We start from the raw sequence: 15930 nt of genomic DNA, 5'->3' as shown, positions 1-15930 counted from the left end.
ATGATGTACTACATAGTATAGTATGACGTTTTCGTTAAGCTTTGGACCAAAAAATTTTTTTTCAAAAAAATTGTCAGATTTTGGACCAAAATTGTTTTTTCAAAAAAATGGTCAGATTTTGGATGACATAGTATAGTATGACGTTTTTGTCAATTTTTGGACGATATAGTATAGTATGGGGTTTATGCCAATTTAAAGGACAAGACACACGTCGTTTCTCAGTTAGCTCTGCGGTCTATGCTGTTGACTTTGGGTGCCAGCCTATTCTCGGGGAACCAGGTTCGAATCTTACCCTGGATAGTAACAAAAGCATCATTAGGTGATTTAGGATGACATAGTATAGTATGACGTTTTAGTCAAATTTCAGACAACGTATGACGTTTATTTCAAATTTTTTACCAAAAAATGTTTTTCAAAAAAATGTACACTTTTGGATGACATAGTATAGTATGTCGGTTTTTTTCATTTTGGACCAATTTTTTTTTTTTCAAAAAAAGTTACATTTTGGAAGACATAGTATAGTATGACGTACTACATAGTATAATATGACGTTTTTGTCAAGGTTTGGACCAAAAAAATGTTTTTCAGAAAAATTGTCCCATTTTGGACGAAATAGTGTAGTATGACATTGAGGTCAACAACATAGTATAGTATGACGTTTTTGTCAAGTTTTGGACCAAAAAAATGTTTTTCAAAAAAATTGTCAGATTTTGGACGACATAGTATAGTATGTCGTTTTTGCAAATTTTTTGACCAAATTTCTTTTTTCAAAAAATTGTCACATTTTGGACTACATAGTATAGTATGACGTACTACATAGTATAGTATGACGTTTTCGTCAAGCTTTGGACCAAAATTGTTTTTTCAAAAAAATGGTCAGATTTTGGATGACATAGTATAGTATGACGTTTTTGTCAATTTTTGGACGATATGGTATAGTATGGGGTTTTTGCCAATTTAAAGGACAAGACACACGTCGTTTCTCAGTTAGCTCTGCGGTCTATGCTGTTGACTTTGGGTGCCAGCCTATTCTCGGGGAACCAGGTTCGAATCCTACCCTGGATAGTAACAAAAGCATCATTAGGTGATTTAGGATGACATAGTATAGTATGATGTTTTAGTCAAATTTCAGACAACGTATGACGTTTATTTCAAATTTTTTACCAAAAAATGTTTTTCAAAAAAATGTACACTTTTGGATGACATAGTATAGTATGACGTTTTTTTCCAAAATTTTGACCAGATCTTTTTTCTCAAAAGTTGTCAAAGGTGGACCTCATAGTATAGTATGTCGTTTTTTTCATTTTGGACCAATTTTTTTTTTTTCAAAAAAGGTCACATTTTGGAAGACATAGTATAGTATGACGTACTACATAGTATAATATGACGTTTTTGTCAAGGTTTGGACCAAAAAAATGTTTTTCAAAAAAATTGTCCCATTTTGGACGAAATAGTGTAGTATGATATTGAGGTCAACGACATAGTATAGTATGACGTTTTTGTCAAGTTTTGGACCAAAAAAATGTTTTTCAAAAAAATTGTCAGATTTTGGACGACATAGTATAGTATGTTGTTTTTGCCAATTTTTTGACCAAATTTCTTTTTTCAAAAAATTGTCACATTTTGGACTACATAGTATAGTATGACGTACTACATAATATAGTATGTTATTTTTGTGAAATTTTGGTATGTCGTTTTCGTCAAGCTTTGGACCAAAAAAATGTTTTTCAAAAAAATTGTCAGATTTTGGACCAAAATAGTTTTTTCAAAAAAATGGTCAGATTTTGGATGAAATGGTGTAGTATGACATTGAGGTCAACGACATAGTATAGTATGACGTTTTGGTCCCATTTTGGACAAAAAACATTTCAAAAAATGGTCACGTTTTGGACAAAATGGTGTAGTATGACGTACTGCATAGTATAGTATGACGTTTTTGTCAAGGTTTGGACCAAAAAAATGTTTTTCAAAAAAATTGTCCCATTTTGGACGAAATAGTGTAGTATGACATTGAGGTCAACGACATAGTATAGTATGACGTTTTTGTCAAGTTTTGGACCAAAAAAATGTTTTTCAAAAAAATTGTCAGATTTTGGACGACATAGTATAGTATGTCGTTTTTGCCAATTTTTTGACCAAATCTCTTTTTTCAAAAAATTGTCACATTTTGGACTACATAGTATAGTATGACGTACTACATAATATAGTATGTTATTTTTGTGAAATTTTGGTATGTCGTTTTCGTCAAGCTTTGGACCAAAAAAATGTTTTTCAAAAAAATTGTCAGATTTTGGACCAAAATAGTTTTTTCAAAAAAATGGTCAGATTTTGGATGAAATGGTGTAGTATGACATTGAGGTCAACGACATAGTATAGTATGACGTTTTGGTCCCATTTTGGACAAAAAACATTTCAAAAAATGGTCACGTTTTGGACAAAATAGTGTAGTATGACGTACTGCATAGTATAGTATGACGTTTTTGTCAAGCTTTGGACCAAAAAAATGTTTTTCAAAAAAATTGTCAGATTTTGGACGACATAGTATAGTATGTTGTTTTTGTCAAATTTTGGACCAATTTTTTTTTGGTTTTTAATGGTCACATTTTGGACGACATAGTATAGTATGACGTACTACATAGTAAAGTATGACGTTTTTGTCAAGCTTTGGACCAAAAAAATGTTTTTCAAAAAATTTGTCAGATTTTGGACGACATAGTATAGTATGTCGTTTTTGTCAAATTTTGGACCAAATTTTTTTTCCAAAAATTGTCACATTTTGGATGACATAGTATAGTATGACGTACTACATAGTATAGTATGACGTTTTTGGACCAAAAGACGTTTTTCAAAAAAATTGTCAATTTTGGACAACATAGTATATAGTATGACGTTTTTTTCAAAATTTTGACCAAAAATGTTTTTTCTCAAAAGTTGTCAAAGGTGGACGACAAAGTGTAGTATTACGTTTTAGTCGAATTTCGGATGACGTATGACGTTTCTTTCCAAATTCTAGACCAAAAAATTCTTTTCAAAAAAATTGTCAATTTTGGACGACATAGTATAGTATGACGTTTTTGTAAATTTTTGGACGATATAGTATAGTATGGGGTTTATGCCAAATTTAGGACAAGACACTGTTTTATTATATATCCGTTAGCTCAGCGGTTTATGCTGTTGGTTTTGGGGGCCAGCCTCTTCCAGGGGTATGTGGTTCAAAACCTACCCTTGATAGTAACAAAGCTGTTTCTAGGTGATTTTGGAAGACATAGTGTAATATGTAGTATGACGTATGACGTTTTTTATTTATTTTAGAGAAAAAAATGATTTTAATTTTTTTTTTTTAATTTTAGACAACATAGTATCGTATGACATTTTTGTCAAATTTTGGACGACGCATGACGTTTTTTCATATTTTGGACCAAAACAATTATTTTCCAAAAAAAATTCAAATTTTGGACGACATGGTATAGTATGACCTTTTTGTCAAATTTTGGACCAAATTTTTTTTTTCTAAATTTTTTTACAATTTTGGACGACATAGTATAGTATGACCTTATTGTCAAATTTCGGACCAAAAAAAAGTTTTCACATTTACTTTTATTACAATCAAATAAAAAACACATTTGACTAATAAAGGGATACATAGCCCTGTTGAAAAGCTCTATTCTATGGCCCCCAGTGGAATTTTCTCCTTCTCTTATTTCTACATGTGTTTCACTGAGCCACCTGATGCAATGATTGTTATGATCACTAGACTGTATATACATATATATTCACCAAGAAATTGCCACCAGCTGTGACCAAATGCTGGTAAATTTGCAGACTGTAGCTGATAGCCTTTTGGGAAGTTATCCATGTTGTACTTTATTGGTTTATTTTTAACTGGTTGGATTGCTGCTGAATTAAATCAAATTGTGTGACAATCTGAGTCCACTTGCTGTTGTTTTTTTTTTCCCAGTCCCACCCCATACATTGTATTTATCCCCCTGTGATTCCAAGCTTTTGAATCTCACGATGCTCTGAGGGTGCGATGCCGTTAACGAGGGTTGGTTTATTCCGACCCCCTACTTCTCCCTGTTTTATTATGAGGCCCCACCCTCTGATCTTAATAAAGCTTGGATTGGACTTCATTAGGCTGCTGTGCCTCAGGAGAGAACAAGACCATAAAAAACAGCTCTTACAGGGATCCTCTTCCAAGCTGCGAAGCATGGATACTGTGTCATATTTAGTTTTCAGGATGAAGGGATATGCAGCAGAGCAGCATGTTATTATGTAGAGCTACAGAGGCACGTGCTGTAAATTCAGGTGATATATATATCCATAGATAGAAATATTATATCACAGCTGGATGTGTGCAAACTGCTGGTGATTTAAGTTATTTAAAAAAAAGTAAAAAACAATAGCATTTCTTGGCAAACAAACCAAGCTTAGTAAGAAGCATATGGTCTATCTACTGTACAGAGGTTTAGAATTATTATGGCTAAGCTCCAGGGCTTAGTCACTGGGGTATGGGCTGTTTACGCTGTGTCGGATGTGTGTTGGCCTTAAACACAGGCAGCGCCGCACCAGTCTGTTTCCACTTATCAAATCCAGACCTGAGCTCCTCTCAGGCCAATACTCTAAGGAGCTGACCAAATGCTATGCTACTGTTTCAGCTGAAAAGAATCGGCCTCAGTGTGGTAAAACCACTTTTTAGAAGTGCCAGTTGTTGTTCACATCTCCATTTGAAACACTAAATGTTGTCCAGATGGAAAAAATAAGAAACCATGAAAAAGTTTTTGCTTGAAAAGTGGAATAGTTGCAACTCCCTGTTGTGTGCTATAAATTTTGACCGTTTTATAGCTCAGCATTAATATGTGATAAACTGAAGCTTATCTGCGTCTGATTTATGAATGGAGACAATGAAAACCCAGTGGGACACTGGCTTTAACCCATTTTTCCATTTCTCTGTCTTACCGTTCCTACTTTCCTCTCTGTGCATGGATGGTGTCAGTGTGATTGTCAACGAGTGCAATGTTGTTGGGGGAAGCAGAGTTCAAAGTGACCCAGGTTTCCTGTCATGTGGTTTTAAATGGTGTGGAGAGCCAGCGGGGGATGTCCACAGGTTAAAGAAATGCTTCCGAAGGCCCCTTTGTGATAGATATCATTACCCGTGTGCAATGTGATGAATCATCAGACGAACAGACACAAACTCAATATTTATACATGCACACAGTCTCACAACTAAACCATATTGATTACTTATACTGACATAAAGTAGAGAAAGATTAAACGATTGCATAAATGCAGACATTGAATGTATAGACACTCACACATGCGCACACACAGTGGTGGTGGGCCCTTTGTGTACCGTAAGCAGAGCAGCCCAGCCTGGTGGCTGACAGACATGTGTCTTTGTTAAGTCAGTTCCTATAATGGCTCTCATATGTGGCCCATTTCCTTTGGGCCCACAAAGGCACAGGCCCTAACCGCACCGCCCGGGTCCTAGCTAACGGGCTAATTAATGACTGCAAAGCCACACTCCTCCTCCTCCTCCTCCCTCTCTCTGTTCTTCATTTATAACTCCTCTGGCTCCTCCTTTGTCTGCCCTACTCTGTTCTCTTCGAGTTCTTGCCCCTTGAGTGTTGTTTTCTTATTGTTTTTATTTTTTCTATTAAATCCTTTTGTATCATTTTCCTGTGTGGATGATGTAGTCAGCGGCCTGCTCCATACTGTACGTGCAGTGTGCTGCCCCCTGTTGAAACCCAATTGGCCGACTGTTGACTGACTAAACAGAGAATGACTAACCCAAGCATGTTTGACCAGCATTTTTAATCCGTGTGTCAGCTGCGATTCAGCTCCAGAATCTCTGTCATCTTGCCGATGAGCTGCCTCTGTTAATTCCCTGTTGAATGACAGCTCATGTCATCACCGTCTCATGTAAAGACTCCAGCTTTTGCCTTGTCAATAAAGCACTGACGTTAGATGAGGTTCCTGAGTCGTTGGGGGCTACTGAAACTTTGTTAATACAAATAGACACAAACACATTAATCCACCCATATACACAAGCATGCACAAATACACACTCACACACATGCATAAGAACTAATGGAGCACACAAATGGCGATTAGATAGACAGGCGGCCACTATGTCAGCAAATACAGCTCCAGACACAATGACTCGGAAAGCCATGGAAGGACCATAACGTCGATTGGACTCACCAACTATGGAGAATGGCTAACTCTTGACTTTATAATGGCCATAACTGCAGTGTATTAACCTGTGTGTTAGCCTATGGGAAATTCTCCGAGCATAGTGGAATTCTGTGAGCTTCAATTAAAATCGCCGCTAGTGTCGAGAGAAATGTGATTATTCCAAGGTGAATTGTGTCCTTAAAGCTGTAAAAAAAAGAGCAAATTCTCGCCACTAGAAGTCTCACAGAGAGACACTAAAATGACCAGTCAAGTTTGTATGGCTAATAGACAAAGTTTAACGTCAACTGTGCAAGAATTTTTGACATCTAATGGAGAGAGTGTAGATTGTAACAAGCTCCTCCGCTCACTGCTCTCCTTCCCATGTGTGTCAGGGAACTATACAGTGGCGTCTGCATGCTAGGAAGGCTGTTGTTCATCTTTTGTTTGTGAGCTTCCACTTTAAAATGCGAAACACATGCTGGAGTTGATTTGTCTGCTCGAGCTGCTGTAGAAACATGGCAGATGGCAGCCTCCGTAAAGCAAGGCCCTCCAAAGCTTAGTGAGTGTCTGACTCTAGTATTTTACGACACACAAGCCTGCAACTACAAAACGATGAGCGTGTTCTCGATCGTGCTCTTGACCTGGCACACCTTCTTGAATCTTGGAGACTGCTTGCTCTTGCAGAATAAATGCTGCTACTCGATCTCTGGGTTCTAGACGTCGAGCCAACTTTCATCCTCAGTGATGATCCTGGACAGGAGACACAACGCAAGTCACAAATTGAATTGTAAATGATCACAGTGCCATGTCAAACAAAGTAATATAAACATTTGAGCTTGTTGATTGGAAGCTGGAAGCTGAAAAAAGCAAATATTTTCCAGTGTAGATAGCGGATATCCGAACAAGACTCATCTATCATCTGTACACCATACGTGGTTTACAGCCTGTCGAGTAACGTGCCTCATCGTTATTAACAGCTATTAAGAAATGAAAACGCCATTTCTCTCAAAGTTTTCCACACAGTCCGTTAAGGTGCATGCTCAAACATGATTAGTTAAATCAGAAACCCCCAAATCTTGGTCTTCACCTACAGATTCTGCACATTCACATGAATGATCTGTTAATAGTTTATAGTTTGCTGCAATTGTATCTTATCAATTTTGAATGCTGAGTGAATTGTCAGAGAATACTGAAGAGGTATGACATAAAATGAAGGTAATTCACAAGTTACTGTGTAACAATAAAACTGGACTGTTGCTCTGTAGGTTCTGGAGACACTAGAAGACTTTGTTTGTATCTGTGGTACCAAGTTTTATCTTTGTGGTATTTATGTGCAGATATGTGTCACTATAAAAAGTGTAACACTCATCATATTCCACCTGGAATGTCTTTTATGTGATCAGAGTATTTCGTCTTTTTACTTTTCAATTTGGCAACACAATTTAGCCGAATGAATTTCGACATTGTTACCTCAATATTGCCCAAAATCAAGCGACACTCACTTGTGTGCGTGTGCGTACCTGTCAACTGCACAACCAGACAGTTCTTTTATCCTCCTCTCTTCTCTCCTTCTCAAACACATCAACATAAAGACACACCACACATGTACTCATTGGCCCCAGACCCCAGTGCCCATACACAAGAGGAACATTAATTCGGAGTCTGTGTCTGCGCTTGTACACATGTTCCTTGTGCCTAGGTGTGTATGTCGATGTGTCTGGTGGGCAGTTAGAGGAAGGGGGCCTTGTGTTTTCTTAGGGGCTGAGCAGAGCAGGGCCCCCGCAACACCAACTTCATCAGTCCATTCATCCACCCCCCCCCCCCCCCCCCCTTGGTAAAAGGAGATCTTTGTGTGTTTGTGCTAGTGAAGCAGCCCCAGTCAGTCCCAGTGTTCCCATAGGAATACAATGAATGGGAGCATTTTGTCCTACTCTATAACATCCCCCCCCCTACACTCCGCCTTCTTCTTCTTTCTTTTTTTAACCACGGACACACAGACTTGTTTTTCTTCTATCTTTATTCTCTTTTCGACATGTCACAAGACGTCAGGACACTTTTTTTGGTGTGTGTGTGTGTGTGAGAAAAGCTGGTCAGGTGATGAACCCATGTAAGTGCACGCTTACTCCACAAAGGGAACTGTGAATAAGACATAAGCATGCACACATGCACATGCACGCACATGCAAACACACAATCTGAGCTTGACTTTGACCCAAGAACGGACCTTTGATGAAGTGAAGACTTACTCCTTGTAAAGAAGGAAAGACGAGATGAGACAGAAAACACTTGAGGGACTCGATTTTGTAGCACTTAAGGTACATGATTTAGATTTATGTCCAGCTAATTAACCTGGTATTAACATCCATTTTTAGTGATCTTATCAGAAAATCTGAAGGGTCTGAAAATCCCAATGTTTCCTGAAAGCTTCTTCAGATCTGATCACAAAAAAACAACCTTTGGAGCTGGTTTGGAGATAGATGTGGCCACATTCTTAGACATGCATGAATGCAGGAAACAGTCCTCCGGCCTACTGCAGTTTCACAGTAATACAAGAGTATTTTTACACTAATCAGTGCCCATACGTTGATTAATTTGCAGCAACCCCCACGATATTAGCACTGGTCACCACATGATTTATTTTCTCCAGCAGCATGTGTAGTACTATGTTTCACTCAGTTCCTGCAGAGCTGTTATACTTGTACTATTACTTTTACTTATTATTATTTCCTATTATTATTTCACCTTGTTTCTTGTCTCTCCTTCACTGCTTTTCTCAAGTCAAAAAATCCTTTATTTGACAAACAAAGAAACATTTAAGAAGGTTGTTGGTAAATGCTTTTGCAATAAAATAAATAATCAAAAACAATATTTTTTCTTATTTCAGCAAATGCACAACTCTGATCTGTCTCTCTCTTGCAAACGGACATGCACACATGCACACACATCCCAGTGGATCTTAATTCAGCAGTGTAACTACACAGTACAAATGCAGGGAAATACTGTAACCATTCAACATGCTGATTGTGTAAATTTGGCCTCTAACGACAAACTGTCCCAGGAGGAAAAGGGGGGAGAGGAGGAGGAGGAGGTGGAGGAGGAGAGCAAGTGGTTAATGAATTGGTAGTAAAGGAGATGAATGGATGTGGACAACACTGAACGGAAGAAATAGAAAGAGAAGAAGGAATGTGTCAACAAGTGTCATGAAGAAATGAAGACAAAAAAGAAATTATAAAGGACTGAGAGAGGAAAGGGGGGTGGATGAATGACAGAGCAGTGGGGGAAAGCAAGACTGTCAAGAACAGCAAAACAGTAAAGTAACTGCAAAAAAAAGGTGTGGAATCAATTAAAAGAAAAGCAAAGGAGTCATGAGACTACACAATGAGATAAAGGAGGGAGAGGTGATCGACAGTTTGATTGGCACACAGTCGTATATATGCAAATATACCTTTAACGTCTATATATCTGTAAATGTGACAACCAAACTGCCACGTAATTGAGATTTAATGTTCTTCTTAACCTAACCAGCGAAAGAAAAACAGAACAGAGACAAGGAAGGGAGACATGAAGGGGGAAAGAGACAAACACTTTTATAACGTGGAACAAAAAAAAACTAAAGAGAGAAAGGGATAAGATAAAGGGAGAGATAGAAGGGAAGAGAGTGAGGCAGTCCGGTGGTTAAAACAGCCAGCCTTAAAACATTCCCGCAGGCTCATCTTTGATATGCTGTCTTCAGCTGGAGCCCACAGTGCCTTAATTCAGTTGAACCCACAGTTTTTAAGAGTCTTTCAAGCTGACATGAAAGACTCTCTGTTGTTTTAAAGGCATTTTGCTCTACATTCATACACTTGTCTCTCAAGAATAAACAACTTTATTTGTTCTTTGGTCTCTGGTCTTTAACGTTGTCTCTTCGTCACAGTTGTTGTTGTTGTTCTTTTTATCGGTTCTTGTCTTGTGCCTTCTTTTCCTTTTGCTGTATCATTTGCAGTAATTTTACTTTCTAGTCCTATTTTGTCTTGAAGTATCCACCTTTTTTAATCTCTCTACTCTCCTTAGAATGTATCACCACGCCCTCTTCACTTTCTATGCATTTTCCATTTTCCTGTCTACCTTCCACTACTTATCTTCATTTTTTCTACTTTTACTTTTTTGACTGTTTTCTTTCTTTAACCTTTCGCCATTTTTTAAAAAGTTCTTTAATTGATCTTTAATTTCATGTTTCTTTTTTGTCTCTCTTATATGTGTTGTGTATGTCACATAAATGCCGTCCAGGTGTTGCTGTTATTTCACTATTTTCAAATGCTTTATGTAAAGAATACTCACATCTCCCCCTTCTTTTTCTTCTTCCTCTTCGTTGCCACTCTCTCTCTCTCTCTCTCAGGTTCAGGGTCACATGCCTCCGCTGATGATCCCACTGTTTCCTCATGACCAGAGGTCCTTGGCTGCTGCTGCTGCTGCACAGCAAGGTTTCCTCTTCCCACCAGGCATGTCCTACAAGCCAGGTAAACACACACACACATGCACAGTCATGCACACATGCACACGAACGTTGGAATCCCAGTCTATGTTAATGAGGTGTGTCAGGTGAGGAATGTTCTGGAAATGAGTGGAGAGATTTATAATCCCTGCTTGTTTCACGTCAGGAACAATACATTGGACACAGCTCGGAGTGGAATGTCTTTTTTTTTATGGTGTGTTGAAAACACGTCAGTTGCACAACACATCTGCAACTTGGAATTTCACACTTTCTCACACTCGGACAGACACACACATGCCCGCACTCTCAAGCATGTCCTCCTGCCTCTCACAGCCATAACATTGCACACCACAAGTGCGATGCACACACCATACGTGATGCACAACAGCAGCCACTCCATAAAACTTCTTCTTCTTTTCTCATAATTTGCTTGCACATTCCAGTCTTCCATACATTCTTCTAGGTGCTTGCCTGATATTGCACAGCACTGATCATCCATTACTTCGTAAAGGGGAAAGCTGTTTATTCCCACAGCATCAACAGCCCCAGTCCCACAAGGGAGTCGAGAAAGTCAGAAAGGATTAAAAAGCCATTATTGTACGCTCTCCTTTGACTTTGGCCTGCTTTCAACAAAGGCTCGGACATGGAAAGTCTTTTAGGGACACACAGTAGGGGGGGGGGGGTACACACGGTGCTTGTATATGAACTTACGAGTGCAACACAATGTTAGAGATCTGCATTGAAACTCTGCTCCGCCTGGTCTCAAGTACCCATGTGCACTGACAATGAGAGTTAGTAACCTTCGAATGAAATGCTTCATGTTTCATTTGACATGAATAAAAACATAAGCGGTAATGGGAAGGAGACAAAGAGGGAGCTGGAGAGAGACAGAGAGAGAAAGGCAGACAGACACACAGATGCCGACTGCAAGTAAAAAGTGGGTTAGTGCTTTACAATATGTGTTGTTTTCGTTGTTCAGCAGGTGATAATTATCCCATGCAGTTCATTCCATCTTCAATGGCAGCTGCAGCAGCATCTGGACTCAGCCCATTACAACTACAGGTAAGACTGAAACACCTGGTCTCCTGCAAATGAATCCGCATCCTGCTTGGATTCACAACTCAACTCCTGAAAACTTTGTTCAGATTGAATTGATTACTTTTTTACGATTAGTTTAATTTCTCTGTCTGTTTTGGCAGAACATTCTCACTAACCCGTGGCTGCACTTTCACAAATTGCTTTTGTTGTCAATGATATAACTCAGCAAGCATTGTTGTATTCATACTGGAATGAAGAGAAGTGTGTTGTGTGTTCCTTCTGCTGTTGTCGTCATGGTGCTGGGGTCAATCTTTGTCAGAGTAAATGCCAAGCAAAGCAAACTAAAGAAGTGCCTCTTCAATATCTATGATGAAAACTTGAGTGGTTGTTTCACAACTAAATAAACAAATGCTGCAAAAGATGAACAGCAGCAAGAACAAAGAACAAAGCTATAATGTTGAGGATTTGTACATTTAGAAAGTACATATCACTCTAATCCAGAGGGTGTAACCTGGCTGCCAGGACCCAAGACAATTGTGCAGCAGTGGAAAGATAAATAGAAAAAGACACTTGCAAACTAAATGCAGCTCATATTCAATCTAAGAAAAAACCTTCACTTTTTTTTTCTTCATAAAATCAAATAAAAGCTTCCCCCCTCTCCATTACACACTGAAAGAGATTAATAATTTGATGTAAACTTGATGCACGGAAGCTTTTATGCAAGAGACCAAGGCTATTACGAACCATGTTTGGTGTATTTTACCTATGAAAAGCTGAAATATATATATAAAAAAGTGTTATTCATGTCCACAAAGTTGAATAAGGTAGTGCCACTGAAAGAGAAAAGGTAAAATAAAATAGTGCACATCCTGCAGCTATTATTTATTTTACTACTTTGCTTCTTTTAACAACTAATGAACATTATCAGGTGCTCTCTGCTGCAGTTTATGTTCATAAATATCCCCCGAAACACTACTTGGATGCTTTATGAGAGCTAAATGACTGGGCAATGCAAGTAGAAGCTGGAACAATCACAGCATGCATTAACTAGCTAGGATCACAGGGTTGTTTCCTAATGAATTTTAATGGAGCTCACTTCCAATAAAACAGCATGACATGTTGGTTAAAGATGAAGTACTATAGGCCGACACTAACATGCTTAGCCCGCTTATCTGCTGCCTGTCAGCCACGTTAAACAAAAGCTCTTATGATGGATCATAGAGGAATTCCGCCCCACCAGCACAACACCTGGCCCCGGCAATTCATCAAATATTTTATTGCCGCTTGACACCTGTGGTATGAGAATATCACTTATCCATAATGGTTATCATTCAGCGTATTTGCAAAGAAAAGGGAGTAAAATGAAATAAAAGAAATCTTTAACCCATGAAATTGGAATTTCACAACAGGACTTTGTCACACCTCCCGCTGTACCTACTATTAGAGGGGAAGACAAAAGCCCTTAAAGGCTTTTTCACAGCCAAACAATATTGCTTCATCACGTCAGTCATTACCATAGCTTTTTGGATGGTATAAGAATCCTTATCTCACTTTATTCACTTTGTATTGTGCATTTTGCTTATTGACACCCTCATTAGCCACTATTGACTTAGCAAAGCGCCGTGCTGCGCTGAGGGGATCGCAGTCTCGGAGCAGCATCTCCATGTTAGGCTTTGAAATTATCAAAAGAACCGTACGGTGAGTGAGAGGTAAGAGGATGAATAATGTCGGAGACGCAAACCTCATTCACATGCGAACGTTGCCTGAGATGTGGAATAATGAGAGGCAGAGAAGAACCTGAATGAAAGAGGAAGCAGTGTTGGCTGAAACTGAGAAGGAGACTTGATAAAAGAGGGAGACGGAGTGTGGGGGGGGAAGTGTTTATATGTGTGAAGAAGTGAGATCATCTAAGGATTTTTTTTTTGTCAGACAGCAGCACCGGTAACAAGGCCTTTTCCAAACGAGATTTACACACTTATGTTTTACATCTATTGCTAGTACTGGCGGTGCCATTGAAGGATTACAACCAAGACAAGAGTACCACGTTTAGATCGGATGGACAAAATGAAAGCACCTGCATAGCAACCTTACTGTAAATACTTATTCTGTGAAGTTGATGGTTTAGCTTTGTGAAAGTGAGTCAAAATATCAGCATAACTCGTCACACTACTTGCCGTGCTATTGGTTTCCCTCAGAAATTAATTTAAATAATTCTTATTAATTAATAGTTAAACAACTGTGATCTGTCAATCGTCACATCTCCTCAGTCGGTTACTGTAAAGTTGTCCAAACATCACCTGAACTCATCACAGCCTTTGAGGTCTAACCTCTGTCTATTTGAGTGTCATCATTTCCTCTGATATGGTTGACGGTTGTTTATTTCCATATTTGCTGTAAGCCCTGAACAGATGTGATTCTGATACGTCAAATCCCACTTGAATACATCCAACATCCCGCACTATCTTAAGCCCTTTGGCCTGCATATAGCCATTGTGGTTACGCAGTAGTGCCACATTAGACTCCTCTCTTTTTCTCAGCTCTGGCTCTGCTTTCTTCATGAGCCCTGCCTCTGGGAAATGAGGGACAACGGTCGTCGCAAAATCCCGTTTTCTTACAGAAAATTGTGATTTGTCTTTCCTCATCACTTCTAAGTCTTGCACGATACCCGTGTCTGACATTTGCCTTTGACTCTTGCACTCTTGTGCTGATTGTTGTGTGAAGTGTGACATGTGTGACAACATCACTCACTATGCATGCTAACAAAAAACTATATGGAAATACATTACAAGGTGTGGCGTGTCATGACATTTAACAAATTGTGTGCTTTTCGGTAAAGTCATCCGTAATGCCTTAGCAAAGTTTTTAACAAACAATCAGTCTCAGTAATGCTTTATTTCATATTGCCTCCTCTCCAGTATGTACAGTATGTAAGTTCTACGTTAGCGGTCTCTTTTACTGCCGCTGTAGTCAAGTACACTCCAGCTGGAATCGGACTTTTAAAAGTCAGTGCAGTGGACAGATATTGTGGCCAACACGTTGTGCTCCAGATGTTTTTTAAGCTGAGCCCTGTGGGACTCTTTTAGACAGCTGGCTGGCAATGATGGTCAAGTAGCCATGAACTGGCATACAGCAAGGGCAGGGAAAATTAACCTGCACAAGAGATGGTCCATTTCTGCAAACTATAGTGGAGTCAGAAAACTGTAGAAATTGATTATTTCTTTGCTTCATGCCCTAATCAATTGGAGAAAAAACAGAGATATTTGGCAAAATCTGACCTATTGTGCGCGACTCATCATGACCTGACCCTACAATTTTTATAGAACAAATTTCCTGCTATCAGCGTGGGAACTTTTTCAGGCCAATTGTTTCCAGAGCTTCAGAGTAGACCCCTCCACAAACAGTGGATTCCTGCTGAAGAAAGGACCCCTTTGTGCACAGCTAATGTGAGGGAAATACAGTTGCTTAGCAGACATTTTTGTTGAAATCATAAGACATTGCCCACTGTCTGTTTCTGCTCCGCCTGTTTCGTTTTCTGTGCCTAAGATTTCTTGACAAAGGTGAGGATCAAACGCTTGTGCCCCAGAGTCAAGATCTCTACCCTGATTACTGTCGTTCAAACTGGATTTCCGCTTTTCACTGAAAATCCAAGCAATTGTTCCACGAAACAAATTTGGAAAGATGGAGATAGTTGTTTTATGCATATCTTTTCCACTATCTAGGATGCTACTCACCATCCCAGTGCTGCATTTCCTCTCCATCCTCAGTGCAGTTGTTTCAGCCTCTTTCTCCTCCCCCTGCAAACATGCTGAAAAACACAAACCCTTATTCGTTTTGTGTGCTCTAAGATCAATAGCAGCTCAACACTAAAAGAGGCCGGCTAAAGGGATTCTCCACTCAATCCTAATGGGACAGGATGGTCTAAGCTCAGACGAGGGTGTTGGCAGGCTACGATACACTGGTCCAGACAGTGCTGCCCACACTCAGACCACAGCAACATCACTTTCTGTTTTGCTTGCTTCAGGATTATCCTAGAGTGTTTAAAAAAACCAAAAACATGCTGGTGATTAACAGGATAAAAAATGACAGCCTAATAATTTGGATTTCAGTCAAATTAGCACTAACATTCAAAGGCCAGTCAGATAGTCGAGACAGCTGAGGCACGGTTTAAGGCCCTCTTTGTCAATTTGTAATTTAGGAAATTGCAGCATTGTCTTCCCTTGGGATTTGACTGAATAGCCAGAGCTA

The 15930-nt window shown here is 39.1% G+C and overlaps 1 protein-coding gene across 1 annotated transcript in view; it reads left to right on the top strand.

The window, feature by feature from the left end:
* The window catches only part of LOC310930227 (transcription factor SOX-6-like), a 79031-nt gene that overhangs the window by 45738 nt on the left and 17363 nt on the right, over window positions 1-15930 (top strand). Inside the window, exons 7-8 of the mRNA XM_083893144.1 lie at window positions 10552-10672; window positions 11630-11709. Of these exons, the coding sequence (XP_083749270.1) occupies window positions 10552-10672; window positions 11630-11709 (201 nt within the window). The remainder of the gene's footprint in view (window positions 1-10551; window positions 10673-11629; window positions 11710-15930) is intronic.

The sequence above is a fragment of the Microchirus variegatus genome (assembly GCF_963457635.1).
Source record: "Microchirus variegatus genome assembly, chromosome: 8".
Lineage (NCBI taxonomy): Eukaryota > Metazoa > Chordata > Actinopteri > Pleuronectiformes > Soleidae > Microchirus > Microchirus variegatus.
This window is presented reverse-complemented; position numbering and strand designations above follow the sequence as displayed.